At 41.5% G+C, this 14,032-nt stretch overlaps 1 protein-coding gene across 4 annotated transcripts in view; it reads right to left on the bottom strand.

The window, feature by feature from the left end:
• The window catches only part of Esyt2 (extended synaptotagmin 2), a 100,010-nt gene that overhangs the window by 40,244 nt on the left and 45,734 nt on the right, over positions 1-14,032 (bottom strand). For all 4 annotated transcript variants that reach the window (XM_036205603.1, XM_036205604.1, XM_036205605.1 and 1 more), the window contains exons 4-6: positions 13,541-13,617; positions 7,313-7,385; positions 7,016-7,105 (exon numbers count right to left, since the gene is read on the bottom strand). In XM_036205603.1, the coding sequence (XP_036061496.1) occupies positions 7,016-7,105; positions 7,313-7,385; positions 13,541-13,617 (240 nt within the window). The remainder of the gene's footprint in view (positions 1-7,015; positions 7,106-7,312; positions 7,386-13,540; positions 13,618-14,032) is intronic.

The raw sequence follows: 14,032 nt of genomic DNA, 5'->3' as shown, positions 1-14,032 counted from the left end.
GACAGAAAATGAATGTGAAAAAATAAGTAAGTGGAGAGAATCAAGGATAAAAGAACAGCATGACAGAGGATGAGTGTGTGAGGGCTAGTACTGATTATTAACTTGTCAGATCTGGAGTTACCTAGGAGACAAACATCTAGGAATGCCTATGAAGGATTATCTCAAGTAGGTTACTTGAGGTGGGGAGATTGGCCAGAGTGCTGAACTGAGTGAAAAGAAAGAGGCTATTTAGAGACAAAGCACTCAACTCTTGCTGTTTGCACACTGTGGAGGTACTGTGACCAGCCTCCTGCTGCTGTGACTTTTCCATCATGATGAACCAAACCTTCAAACTGTGAGCTGAAATAAATCCTTCCCCCAACATTGCTTTTTTCAGGGTTACTTTATCATAGCCAAAGGAAAAGTAAATAATAAAGGGTGTATGAGAAAAAGACAGAGGTTGAGCGTGTGTGTGAGAAAGAGCCTGGGTGTGAGAGAACTGTATAAGAATAAGTGTGACAGGGGTCTATGTGTAGGTGTAAGGATGAGTGGGGGAGAAAATGAATGCTAGAGAATGAATAGGGGTATTAATTACTACTGCTGTGAAGAGAGACCACGGCCAATGCAACTATAAAAAGAAACACTTTAGGGGAGAATCACAGTTGTAGAGGCTTAGAGTCCAAGACCATCATGATGGGGAGCATGGCAGCAGGCAGACAGGCATGGAGCTCAAGTAGTAGCTCAGAGTTTACATCCTGAACCACAGAGAAAGCTAAGCATGAATGGTGTGAGCTTTTGAAACCTCAAAGTCCACCCTCAAATGGCACAACTCTTCCAACAAAGTCACACCCCCTAATCCTTCCCAAACAGTTCTGCCAATCTGGGGAACCATTAAAATATATGAGCCTATGAAGGTCATTCTCATTCAAACTACCAAAGACTGTGAGAAAGATCAGTTGTGAAAGTGCAGGTGTTTCTGAGGAAAAGTGAGACAAACAAGTGTGAAATAAACAAGTCTATACAACAGTGCAAGTGAGTATGTGAGAGAATGAATATGTGAGAAAGAATGGGTGCGTAAGGACACAAGGAAAAAACTGCCAGGGGAATGCAATTAGGGCAGCCCTTTGAACAGCATGCTTGGAAACGCAACTAAATTATTTGGTCCCTCCTAATCTCCCTAAAGACTGGTATTAGGACAATGAGAACCAGGGCCTCTGGATGACTGAGATCTCTATTTCAGGAGACTAAGGTGTAAGTGGAACGTGTGTTTCCAAACACAGGAAGTCATCTCTGAGCTCTGACAGAAGCACAACAGAGAATGTGGTCCATGATTATGAAAGAATATCATGTTTCACTCAGAACAACAAAACATGTGCATAATTTTATGAAAACCATAGAGATGGGCCATCAAGATGGCTCAGTAGTATAAAGGCACTTGCTACCAAGCATGATGACCGGAGTTCACTTCGTGGGGCCTACATAGAAGGAGAGAATTGACTCCTGTACTTTGACATGTGTACTATTGTGTACACATGTGCAGGTGGGTGCACCCAGACACACACACACACACACACACACACACACACACACACACACACAGAGAAAAAGAAACCCAGAGATATTCTTCTCTAGTACTTCAAGATGGGATTGCCTGAGTTATGTAGTAAAGCTGATATGGCTGACTGCAGCAACTGGCTCTGAGCACTCCCTGCATGGCAGATGTCTAGGGCGGGTCTATGGGCAAATCTGAGGAAGGAGAGGCAGAAGGGGTCTGAGTGAAGGATAAGTCCTCACAGGGGCATGCATACTACTGTGGACATGTATACATTTGCACTGTGTACAGATAAGGCCAGAGAGAATACTTCTTGCAGGAATGTGGTCAGGAATGAGAACAACTGTCACTATAGAAGGGCACAGAAAGCCCTGCCATCCTTCCTTCTTAAGGGATAGGGGCCACGTGTGGAAAAAAGCAAACGTAAGGACCCATTGCAGCTAAAAGTGAGGCCCTTTGGGGGTTGGGGTAGAATGCAGTCAGTCCTACGCTTAGTCTGTCCTACAAAAAACCTATCACAGACACAAAGTACAGCTAGGAGAAGCAGCCAGTAGAATTCTTCCTGAGACTCAGAATGGTACAAGACTACGGAGAGTGTGCAAAACAATTAAAGACATCAAACCATAGGTTCCACAGGATCAGAGTAAACTTGGCATAATAAATAATCTTGGCTACTTATGGGTATAGTTTGAATCTACAGGTCTGTCTGCAGCCTTGTCTGTAAGAATGGTGGAAAGGAGCTTCTGCACTGCAACTCTCTTAATCAGACTTGGTCTACTATAGAGAGAGTAACAGAGACAACACTCACAAACACATGACCTGGAGAACCAGAGATGTTCTCAGAGGGAGAGAATGGAGCAAAAGTTATGATCACTCAACCAGTCACTATACTGCCTTCCCACTGGCACCAAAAGTCACTTAACCATTATATTACACTGTCCTCCTTTGGTTTCAAAAGCATTCAAATACCTGGTTCCAATTTGCTTCTGAGATTCAACTGCACAACAAACATAATTTCTATTAAAAAAATTCATTTCCTTTAAAAAAACTTTTTATTGGTTCTTTGTGAATTTCATACCATGCACCCCAATCCCACTTATCTCTCCATTCCTCCATTATCTGTCCTCTGCCCTTGCAATCTCCCCCCAAAACAAAACAAAACAAAACAAAAGATAAAAAATAAATATAAAGGAAAATGGAAAAAACAAATCTCGCTGTGGAAGCTGCAGTGTGTCACAGTATGTCTCCCTGTCTTCCCTTTTGCCTAAACAGCTTTACTTGCAAATGTTCACTGTAGGAGTCGACAGTCCGACTCGAGGCCTCTGGCTTCTGCTACACTGTCAATACTGGATCTTCACTGGGACTGCTCTTGGATATCCTGTTGCTGCCCTGTGTCGTAAAGATCCTGCAGCTTTGGGTCTGCAGAACTGGCCCTTTCATGTGCTCAAGCAGTTCTTAAATGGGGTACATGTTGGGGTGGGCCAACTCAAAGCCCTAGATCTGGGCCTGTGTGGTTAGCCCATCCACTCTCCTTCGCCCTCACCACCAGGGCCAGCTCTCCCATACCCACACCACCAGGGACAGCTCTGCCATCAGAGCCAGCTCTACTGTGTTGCCCAGCTGGCAAGGGGTGGGGACAAGTCTCCAGCATGCAACTTCCAGGGCCAGCTCTCCCATGCTGCTCAAGTGGGGCACAGGGCAGCTAGCTCTCCAGCATGCTGCTCATTCATGTCTTCAGGGCAGGCTTCCCAGCACCCACTCCCATCACGGCCACCTCTACTGTGCTGCCCAGGCACCCTTTCCTTCTTTTAACACTCTCTTTACTTAAAATATTTTAATTTCTGCCACCCTAGCCCACTAATATTCAATTTCTTTCCATTATAACTCTAAAAGGAAGATACTTCTAGTCCACAAAGAAATGAAATCTGTTCAAACGACACCAGGGACCAGTTCCCCTTTGCCTGGCTGGAATCAGTCTCTCAAGATATTCAAATGAAGGAAACATGAACTGCTCTGGGGAGGACTTCTGGCAAAGACTTGACTTCATAATCTGTACTCTTGGGATATAAAGGAATCTGAAGACTCTGAAACACCTATGAATAAAAGTTACCTCCCACTGCCCCTTCTATAAGTCTAATTAGCTGATAAAAATATTCATGATTATAAGGCTGGAATGTTCCAGATCCAGAGTCTAACCATAACTTGTCTTGGGCTACCTTTAGCCTCCTTAACAGTCACTCCTTGCCCATATCTGTGTCTGACCTCACATCTTCGTGACTCACAGGGAAACTCTTTTTAGAATGTATTAGAGAGACTACCAGCTTTCACCGGTCAGAAGGTTGAGTGTCACTGACAGTGTCTGAGGCCTACAGCAGAGATTTCTCCATGTTGCTTTAACCTGACTACCTAATATTTGTACCAATTTAAAAGTGCTTTGATTTATGGGATTGTTGTGTCACTATAAAAGCTTCTTCAAACTGCTACCACATTTGGAGCATGGAATTTGGGGTAAACTAAGTCTGTGTTCCCAGGTCAAGGTCACTCCTTTTACCCCTCTTTGAGTTAAGAATTGTACTTTTTTGCACTGACACAAACCCTTCAGAATGTATGCTTTAAGCTCATCCAAAAACTACCTAGTTAGATTGAGTGCCCTGTACACATCCAGTGACAAAAGGGAATCCTCTGGTTCTTCTAAATTATTATTTGTGGATGCACTTGTACAGATGCATGTGCATGTGAGCCTATGTGTATGGGCTGGAGGTCAACAGTGAGTGCTTTCCTCAATAGCTCTCCACTTCTAAGACCAGGTCTCTCATTGACACAATCACCAGCTTTCTAGACTGGCTGGCCAGTGAGCTTTGGAAAAATTCCTGTCAGTCCCCTCAACCTCCAGCCCTGGGTTTATAGACACATGCTACCACATCTGGGTTTTTAACACTGCTCTGGGTATCTAGGATAGGTCCTTACCTCGGTGAAGCACACAGTAGGCACTTTACTGACTAAGCCATCTCTTAGCCCTCCTTTCGGTTATTAGAACTTCTTCAGTTTTTCACTCCTAGGGATTCAAACCTATGGACCGACACATGGTAGGTAAGGACTCCACCACTAAGCTTGACCCCTGCTGGTTATCAGAACGTTTATCCAGACTTTTCTCCTCACCCTAGCATCTCTGTAGTGTCACTGAAATGCTACGCCTATATTCAGTTTTCTACCGGGTCCCAGCCATTGTAATAAGTTTTAAGAGCACAGACATTTAATTGAGACTTAGGCTTTAGTGCCATTCTATGTTGCAGCCAGGAACTGAGACTTAGAGAAGCGGAGTGGCTGCTGGCCCTGCAAGAAGACAAGGAGACCAGGCAGGGCAGCCGTCACCTAGTGACCACCTGCATTGCTCCCAGTCTCCAAAGCATCCCATCACTATTCCACGTGACCTGTTCCCTTGGATTCAAACTTCATCATGTCAAGAATTTTTAGGGTCCACTCCACAATAAGAACCACATTATCAAAATTAATTAAATAACAAAATTAATGAACAAGCAGAAAAACATGTAAGTGTTTTATACGAGTCTTTGGCACTAGTCTCTGAATCATTTGGGCAGTAAAAAAAAAAAATAGCACAACTAAAAAGTTTTCCTGGTTATATTTTTCACCAGGCTCAGGAAGAATTATTTGGCAGCTAACAGTAGTAAGTTCTCATATTTTCCAGTTGGAAGTAACTGAAAAAAATTCCCTTCCCTCTAAAGCATGTTCAGTGGTTTTATTCACCATATAAGGAAAAGGGTGATTCTGAACATTTCAACTTCATCCTTCTCTTCCAGGCATTCAAACGCCCTTTGGGAGTTAATACTGTAAGCTATTTTACAAGTGACTTCATTTGTGGAAGAACCAAACCATGAAAGGGGACTGTTAAGTTTTGGGGACTACTACAGATCTTGATTTTTTTATTCTAAGGGAGAAAGAATATTTTCAAAAACAGATAAATTAAAATTTTTAGCAATTTATTAAAGAACTTTAAAAATAGTCATTAATGAAGTTAGTTCTTACATAAACTGGCTTTAAAAAACTGGTAGGAGAAAAAAGATGTATTTTAAATCTTTTATGAATTTATTTCTCGGAAATTTAATAAAGTAAAAATCAATAGACTCCTTGCTAGCTTTCTGAATTTTAATGTGGCTGGTCTACTTAAACACATTAAAATCAGAAAGTGGGAACAATAGTGCTGGAGGCAACGGCTGCATTTCCCGGCAGAAAAAGAAGAGCAAACTCCTGCCTCCAAAACCAAGTAATACTTTCACGACGTCTTCTGAGCCAAATGATACACACTGACGTCCCTATTTTAAATGACACGTGATGTTAGTAGTGCCTTCCCAGAAAACTTGCCAAGGGTCATAAGCAGTGTCCCTCTTAGGAGGCGCCTCACAGAGCCTCCCTGACTCTGGAGACACGTGCGCCCTTCACTTTAGCATGAACTGCTCCTGCCATACAACTTCCAATACCACAACAACAACTTGTCTTGGAAGACAGACAGAAAAATAAAACGGCTCAAGACAGCATTCTGGAGAAAAGGAAAAGGAGAAAAAGTAGAAGACACGGTTACTATTTTCCCATTCAAACAGACATTCCATCTCTGTAGTTAGGGGCTTGGGATGCACAGTAGGCAGTGGTGAGAAACGTGGTAGGGATGGGGGTGCTTGGGCTCTGAGTGCAGATGAGTGCTTACCCAGCATGCACAAAGCCCTGGGTCAGTTCTCAGCTTCTGAAGAAAAGAGAAAGGCACTGAAGGCAGCACTAACCAGAGGCTGCAGGAGCGCAGGCAAGGGACGAAGACTGTCCGGTAAGAGTAAGACACAGGGTTCCCTCTTGTTTAAGAGCACTGACGACAACAAGAGACACATTCTAAAAACATGAAGTGACAGCATCATCCTTAGCCAAGGACTAGAAGACTAAACAAAAACTCCATTTCAGAGCAGAACATGTAAAGCTGTACCTCTAGCTCATCAAATACACCCCCCAAAGAGAAGAAAATATATCTGAAAGAAGGAGCATTTATCTCAGGAGGGGATTCAGAGGGAGAAACCTGTATTGGACTAACCTGGGTCTATGTGAGAGCTCCAGTACTTAATCCCTGGGTGACTCATACAGATACACCTCTTAAGCTCAGTTCCAGGTCAGTAAAAGGAAAACAATATCTAGCTTTACAAGTATGAGGATTAAATAAACAAATGGCATGAAACTGTACTTAGTAACAGGTCAAAGGTAGCTTTAACTTAGTTAACAATTTCTTTCCTCAATTCCACAAACAAACATTTTGTTTATAAAGAGATCCAGCCTTTCCTAAGGCATAAAGAAGTGAGACACTCAGGACTCATGCACAGAAGGGAAGAGCTAAGACAGAATTTGTTCCTCCTCTTTATCCTTCTATGTTTCCATGTCACTGCCAAGAGAGGGAAGACAAACGCGACATCATGAAGTAGCTGTACTTACTGGTTTCCTAAGGAAGAAGATTGACAAGGCTCCAACTAAAGGCATGTCTCCAATCAGGGGCTCCAGGATCACCCGCATTGTCCCATGAATCTGAACTCACACAAGAAATCACAAGTCAGAAAACACAGTTCTTCAAGGCTACTTGGTGACTTTCAAGCACATGGCTTCATACTTTACTCAACTATAACCGCAAATACAAACTTACTTCAAAAAACCTTCCTAGCTAATAAAAACTCCACAACTTTTCTTTCTAAATATAGCCTAAAAAACTCTAAAATGAAAATGTGAAAAACTTACCTGAATACTTTTCACACCAGCTCTACAAAAGTATCGTTTGATCTCCAAATCAATCTCACAATTTCCTACAAAACTAGCACAGAAAAATTCTGCATTACATAGTAATAGTAACAGTAGAATTAACTATCCTCTTTGTTATCTATTAAGATTAGGCATTGCAAAATACATGACCAAACAGAGTGACTGTAAAGTAGCCATACTCACACTGTAGGCAAAACTGATTGAAAAATGTAGCTTATACTCCAGGTTGCATGGATACACTGCTGCCAGGTTCAACACTGCTATATCACCTGTGAGGAATACTATGCATTTGCTTTAGCTACACATAAAAATCTTAATTAAATTCAGATAGCCAACACATGGCAGGCTGAAGCTGGAGGACTACCATGTAAGACCCTCAAAAAAAAACAAAACAAAGTGGATGAGAATAGAGTTCAGTTGGTAGACTGATTGCCGAGCATGCAAGATGCTCTGGGTTTAATACCCAGCCTTGCATAAATCAGGAATGAAGGGTATGTTGTATTCTTAGCACTCAAAGGTATAAGCAGGAGAATGAAATCATCCTCAGCTACACAGAGAGCTCAAATCCTATCTCAAAAAGCAAAAGTTTTAAAAGCATATAAATATCCAGTTTTAAAGGTAAATATAAATAACAATGTGCAATTTCTGGAGTACTGCCTCCTTAATTTTTATTGAGTCTTTGTGAATTTCACACCACGCACCTCAATCCCATTCATTTCCCAGTCCTTCCATATCTGTCCTCCACCTCTGTAACCTTCTCCCAAAAGACGACAGAAAATAAAAATTAAAAAAAAAAAATCTTGCTGTGAAAACTGTGGCATGTCAAGGTGTGTCACAGAGCATATCCTTCTGTCCAAACAACTTTACTTGCAAATGTTCATTGCAGTGAGTCACTGGTCTGCTGCAAAGCCTCTGGCTTCTGCTACACTATAATACCGGAATCTTACCGGGACTTTTCAGATAGCCTGTTGTTGCCCCGAGTCAAGGAGATCCTATAGCTTTGGGTCCATGGGACCGGCCCCTTCAGGAGCTCCAGGAGCTCAAAGCCTTGGACCTGGGCCTGGGTGGTAGCTGACTTGGTCAGTCTGCCAGCTCTCCAGCACCCATGCCACCAGAGCCAACTCTCCGGCACTGCCCAGGTGAGGGGTGGGACTGGTGGAGCACTCCTTTGTTGGAAGGTGCTTTTATTTGTGTAACAAAACCTTTGTTTAAAACCCAACAAAGGTTTATTTTGCCAGCAGTAGATCACCTATCTTTCTTCTTAGTCACAAAAATTCACACTTAGATTCTAAAGGCTTTATGGTGTTAAAGGTTAGAAACAGCTTTTTTTGAACCTTCACTTTTCTCAGTGATTAGTTTCCAACATAAATATGAAACAAATGGTTCTTTACTATGACAGAGCAAAGCAGGCATTTATTTCCAACATAAACATGAAATGTTGAATACATTCCTCATGTGATGATGTGGGATTTGATCTGTCTTTGCTGGGGTTACTAATGCTATGATGAAACATCATGACAAAAGACAAGTTGGGGAGGAAAGGATTTAATTCACTCACAATTCCATATGACAGTTCATCAAAGGCATTGAGGGCAGGAACTCAAGCAGGGTAGAAACCTGGAGACAGGAGTTAACGCAGAGGCCATGGAGCGGTGCTGCTTATTGGCTTGCTTACTATATTTTCTTATAGAACCCAGGACCACCAGCCTAGGAACGGTCCCACTTATAATGGGCTGGGCCCTCCCAAATCAATCACCAATTAGGAAAATGACCTACAGGCCTGCATATAGCCTGATCTTAAGGCGGCAGTTTCTCAAATTGCTGTTCTCTCCTTACAGATTACCCTAGCTTGTGTCAAGGTGACATAAAACTAGCCAGGACAACCCTCACTCTTCATTCTTAAAAGTACAGTTGGTATTAGCTGAGTGGTAGTGGTGCATATCTTTAATCCTAGCACTCGGGAGGCAGAGGCAGATGAGTTCTAGGCCAGCCTTATTTATAGAGTGGGATCTAGGACAGCCAGGACTACACAACACAGTGAAACCCTGTCTCAAAGAACCAACCAAACAAACAAAAAAGTATATCATAAACCTATTTGTGCAAGTCTGGAGAATTTGATCAATCAAATCAGGAAGCATCTAAGCCAGCGGTTCTCAACCTTCCTAGTGCTGTGACAATACATACCTCATGTTGTAGTGACCTCCAACCATAAAACTGTTTTTTGTTGCTACTTCATAACTGTAATTTTGCTACTGAGCAGTGAGTGTCTCAGTTCTTAAGATCATTAGAAACATGCTTTCCAAAGGCAGTGAACCATAGATTGAGAACCACTGGTCTAAGCACATGAGCAAAATTTTTCCAATATACACTGTATACAGATTCCTCACATTAAGAATTATTCTCTACCTTGTTGCTAAATTTACCAGTAACCTGCTATAAAATCATCATAAAATTTTTCCTTTTTAAACCAACATAAAACCTAACACATGTTCTCTTTATTTCCCAATTCTTTTCAACTTCCCCTCTATCTTGCTGCCAATGTAGTTAATTGAGGTCTTTGTCTAAAACATACAAAATAGTAGAGTACATATGCTGCTAAAGCAGCATTTCCAAGCTGATATCCATTAAAGGAATTACTCAAATGATTTGTTTAATGCTAGAACAATGAATGAGCACAAGGTTTCTATCCCCATGGAGCTTGTCATTTGCTTCATGGACAGACGTTGTGGGATACAGCCTAACCTAAGACACAGGTAGACCACCGTAGAGCTCATACCCAGGCCTGTTGGCAAGTCTTCTGGGGCTTGACTAACATAAGATACATAAACATGCCTGTTGTGGGATGTCTTTCTATATGCTGTGAATATGTGTTGCTCTGATTGGTTGATAAATAAGCTGCATTGGCCTTGGCAAGGCAGCTTAGAGGCAGGTGGGAAATCCAAACAGATATACAGAGAGAAGAAAGAGGAGAGAGGGACGCCAGTCCACCGCCCAAGGAGCAACATGCCAGTAGACTGCTAATGCCAAGGCCATTCAGCAAAACACAGATTAACAGAAATGGGTTAATTTAAGATGAAAGAGCTAGCTAGCAAGAAGCATGCCATAGGCCATACAGTTTGTAAATAATATTAAGCCTCTGAATGAATATTTTATAAGCGGCTGGGGAACTTCGGGGCCAAGCAGGAACAGAGAAACCTTCCGGCTACACTTGTCTCCTCTTTTATTACACTGATGACAATGGTATTTGCATAAGCATCAAATATTTTAAAGATGAAGAGTTTCCAATATCAAAGGCATTCAACATTTCTTTTAAAAATAAAGATAATTGATATAAAGTCTATACAATTATTATATTAATATACTCTGGAAATTCACAAATGTTTAAAAAAAAATATCCTTAGTCTAGGCTCAAACAAAGCAGATTCAACTGCTAATAGCCATCTGTCTTGTTTGAGAATCTTTCACTGATACCCAGGGCTCACTGAGTAAGGCTAGGCTGACTGGCCACAGCATAAGAGATCCTCTTGTCTCTGCTCCCTTGATCCTGGGATTACAAATGGACCACCATGCTTGTTTCTTTAGTGGGTTCTAGGGAAAAGGTCTCTGTGGTGGTTTGAATGTAAATGGCCCCCATAATCTCACAGGGAGTGACACTATTAGGAATGTGGCTTTGTTGGAGTAGGCATGGCCTTGTGGCTTTGTTGGAGTTGGTATGGCATTGTTAGAGGAAGTGTGTCATTGTGAGGCAGGCTTTGAGGTTTCCTATGATCAGGATACTGCCCAATGTCTTGTTGCCTGCAAGATGCAGGATTCTTAGCTACTAATCCAAGACCATGTCTGCCTGCATGCTGCCATGTTCCCCATCATGATGATAACAGACTGAACCTCTGAACTGTAAGCGAGCCACCCAATTAAATGGTTTCTTTACAAGAGCTGCTGTGGTCATGGTGTCTCTTCACAGCAATAGAAACCCCTAAGTAAGACAGTCTTACTCTGCTGCCCTGGCTGACTTGGAACTTGAATGTAGGCCAGTCTGCTTCCAGAGTGCTGGGATTGAATGCAAATACCATCACAACTAGCTTTAAAACTTTTTGTGGATTTTTTATTTTCTATAAGATCTCACCATTTGTAAATACTGATTTTCAATTTGGATGACTTTTATTTCATTGTGTTGTAACACGATTTGCTAAATGGTCTTATTAATAAAAAACCCAGAGCAAGATATTGGGGTGAAAGCTGAAAGATCAGAGGACTAGAACAAGCCAGCCACAGTTCTTACTACTAGAAAATCTCCAGCCTAAGAGAGCTACTTCCTGTATACTCATGCCTTATATACCTTTCTGTACCTGCCATCTTACTCTTCTCTCTGCCCAGCTACATCATCTCCTGTCTGTCTGTACAGACCTCCAGACCTCTATGGTTAAGTAGTGCTGGGATTAAAGGCATGTGCCACCATGTCTGGCTCTGTTCCCAGTGTGGCCTTGAACTCACAGAGATCTGGATGAATCTCTGCCTCCCCAACGCTAGGATTAAAAGCATCTGCTACCACTGCCTGGCCTCTATGTTTAATATGGTAGCTGGCTTTTTCCTCCGGTCTCCAGGCAAGCTTTATTTGATAGAGCACAAATAAAATATCACCACATTGTGTTGTCTAACTTCTCTAGGTTGAACTTTTCTTTTTATCATGAAGGAGTACTGAATTTTGTTAAATTCATCTTCTGTCTCAACTGAGATAAGCATGAAGGACTCACTCCTACCACCCACACCACTTCCTTCTTAAAATAAAGTGGAGTGTTTTTCAGATTGGTTTTCATATGCTGAATCACATTTGCATTCTGGGAATAAATTCTACTTGTTGATAGTATATAATTTATGCTACTAGATTCAATTTGCTAATATTCTGTTGAGGGTTTTTATACTAAGGCTTGTGGTGGTATTGTGTTCCCCAAAATATTGTGCACCCTTATTGGTGAAATTATTAAGGCCACTCCACGTAGTTAAAAGGGAGGTTTATTTTGTGGGGTAACTTACAAATGAAGGGATAGGTTGTAGGGTCTGGCAAAGATATGGCGCAGTCTGGCGGTGTTCTCTGGAGAACTCTGCTCAGTCTATCTCCTGCGTCCAGCGTCCCAGAACCAAGAGAGAGCCCTCCTCTCGATCCTGGGTCTTCCGCCTTGTGGGCATGACCATTACCAAAGCCTCAATGGGGGTTGGAACTTCCAGGCCAATGCTGGGATGGCTATCCACTACACACCCTAATAAATATATCTGGGGTCAGGGACAGAACAGCCACAATATTAAACAACAAAGGATAGGCAGTGGTAGCACATGCCTTTAATCCTAGCATTCCAGAGGCAGAAATCCATCTGTTCAAGGATACAGCCAAGCATGGTGACTCACTCCTTTAATCCCAGAAGTGAGCCTTTAATCTCAGGGAGTGATTGCAGAAGCAGAAAGATATATAAGGTGTGAAGACCAGAAACTAGAGGCTTTTTGGTTGGTTAAGCTTTTAGGCTTTGAAGCAGCATAGTTCAGCTGAGACACATTCAGATGAGGATACAGAGGCTTCTAGTCTGAGGAAACAGGATCAGCTGAGGAACTGGCGAGGTGAGGTAGCTGTGTCTTGTTCTGCTTCTCTGATATTCCAGCTTTCACGCCAATAACTGCCCTCAGGTTTGATTTTATTAATAAGACCTGTTAAGATTCCTGCTACAAAGGCTCATAAGGATTAATTATTAGATTATAGTTTTCTTGTACAGCATATATTGTTTTTTATATAATTCAGTACATTTTTAGAAATTTATTTTATTTTATGTGTATGGGATGTTGTGCCTGCATGTATGTCTGTGTACCCTGGTGTTTGCTTGGTGCCCATGGAGGCTAGAAGAGGGCATTGGATTCCCTGGGACTGGAGTTACAGATGGTTGTAAGCCGCTATGTGGGTGCTAGGAATCAAACCCAGGCTGTCTGGAAGAGTAGCAATTGCTCTTAATTGCTGAGTCATCTTTTCAGCCCTATTATATTTAATATATTTAATGAATGACAGTTATCTAGATTATCAGGAACTCAAAGGTTGTCAATATTTAGATCAAATTCCAATGAAGAACAGACAAGAAATTCATTTATATCCTCCATCTTATACATGCAGCTAAGTGAACACTATGTGTCAATAGCCAAGGCAAGAATATAACACAAATAAATACTTACCTAATCTGAAGGTCCAGAATAATTTGTCTTTTGTCTACATTTTCAGTATAAACCTTAACACCATTGACTCTAAGGGGCTGAAACAATAAATACCTTAATTTAAAACAGAGAAAGGCTTAAAAGTAAACAATAAAAAGTAAAATACAGCATAGATATGATAAGTACAAGTTTAGCATCAGACTACAAGAGTAATTCTCATTTATAACACACTGTTTAACTTTGACATTTTATTAACTTGTATTCCTCAGTTTTCTCATCTGTGAGATACAAATGACAGTGACAGCTATGTGAGATGACTGTGAAGTTAAATGACATACTGAATGGAAGTCCACTGCAAGGCATACAGTGAGTATTCAATAAACACTGTATCAATGTTGTTGTCAGCACACATAATAAATATATTTGCTTTTATTTTGAAGCTCCTTTTACCCTCATCTCTTTCAGTTTAATCTGATCCTTTTCTGCCCTATCCTTGTTAATAGTTGCCATTAC

This window comes from Onychomys torridus, chromosome 14 (assembly GCF_903995425.1).
Source record: "Onychomys torridus chromosome 14, mOncTor1.1, whole genome shotgun sequence".
In the NCBI taxonomy this organism is placed as follows: Eukaryota; Metazoa; Chordata; class Mammalia; order Rodentia; family Cricetidae; genus Onychomys; species Onychomys torridus.
This window is presented reverse-complemented; position numbering and strand designations above follow the sequence as displayed.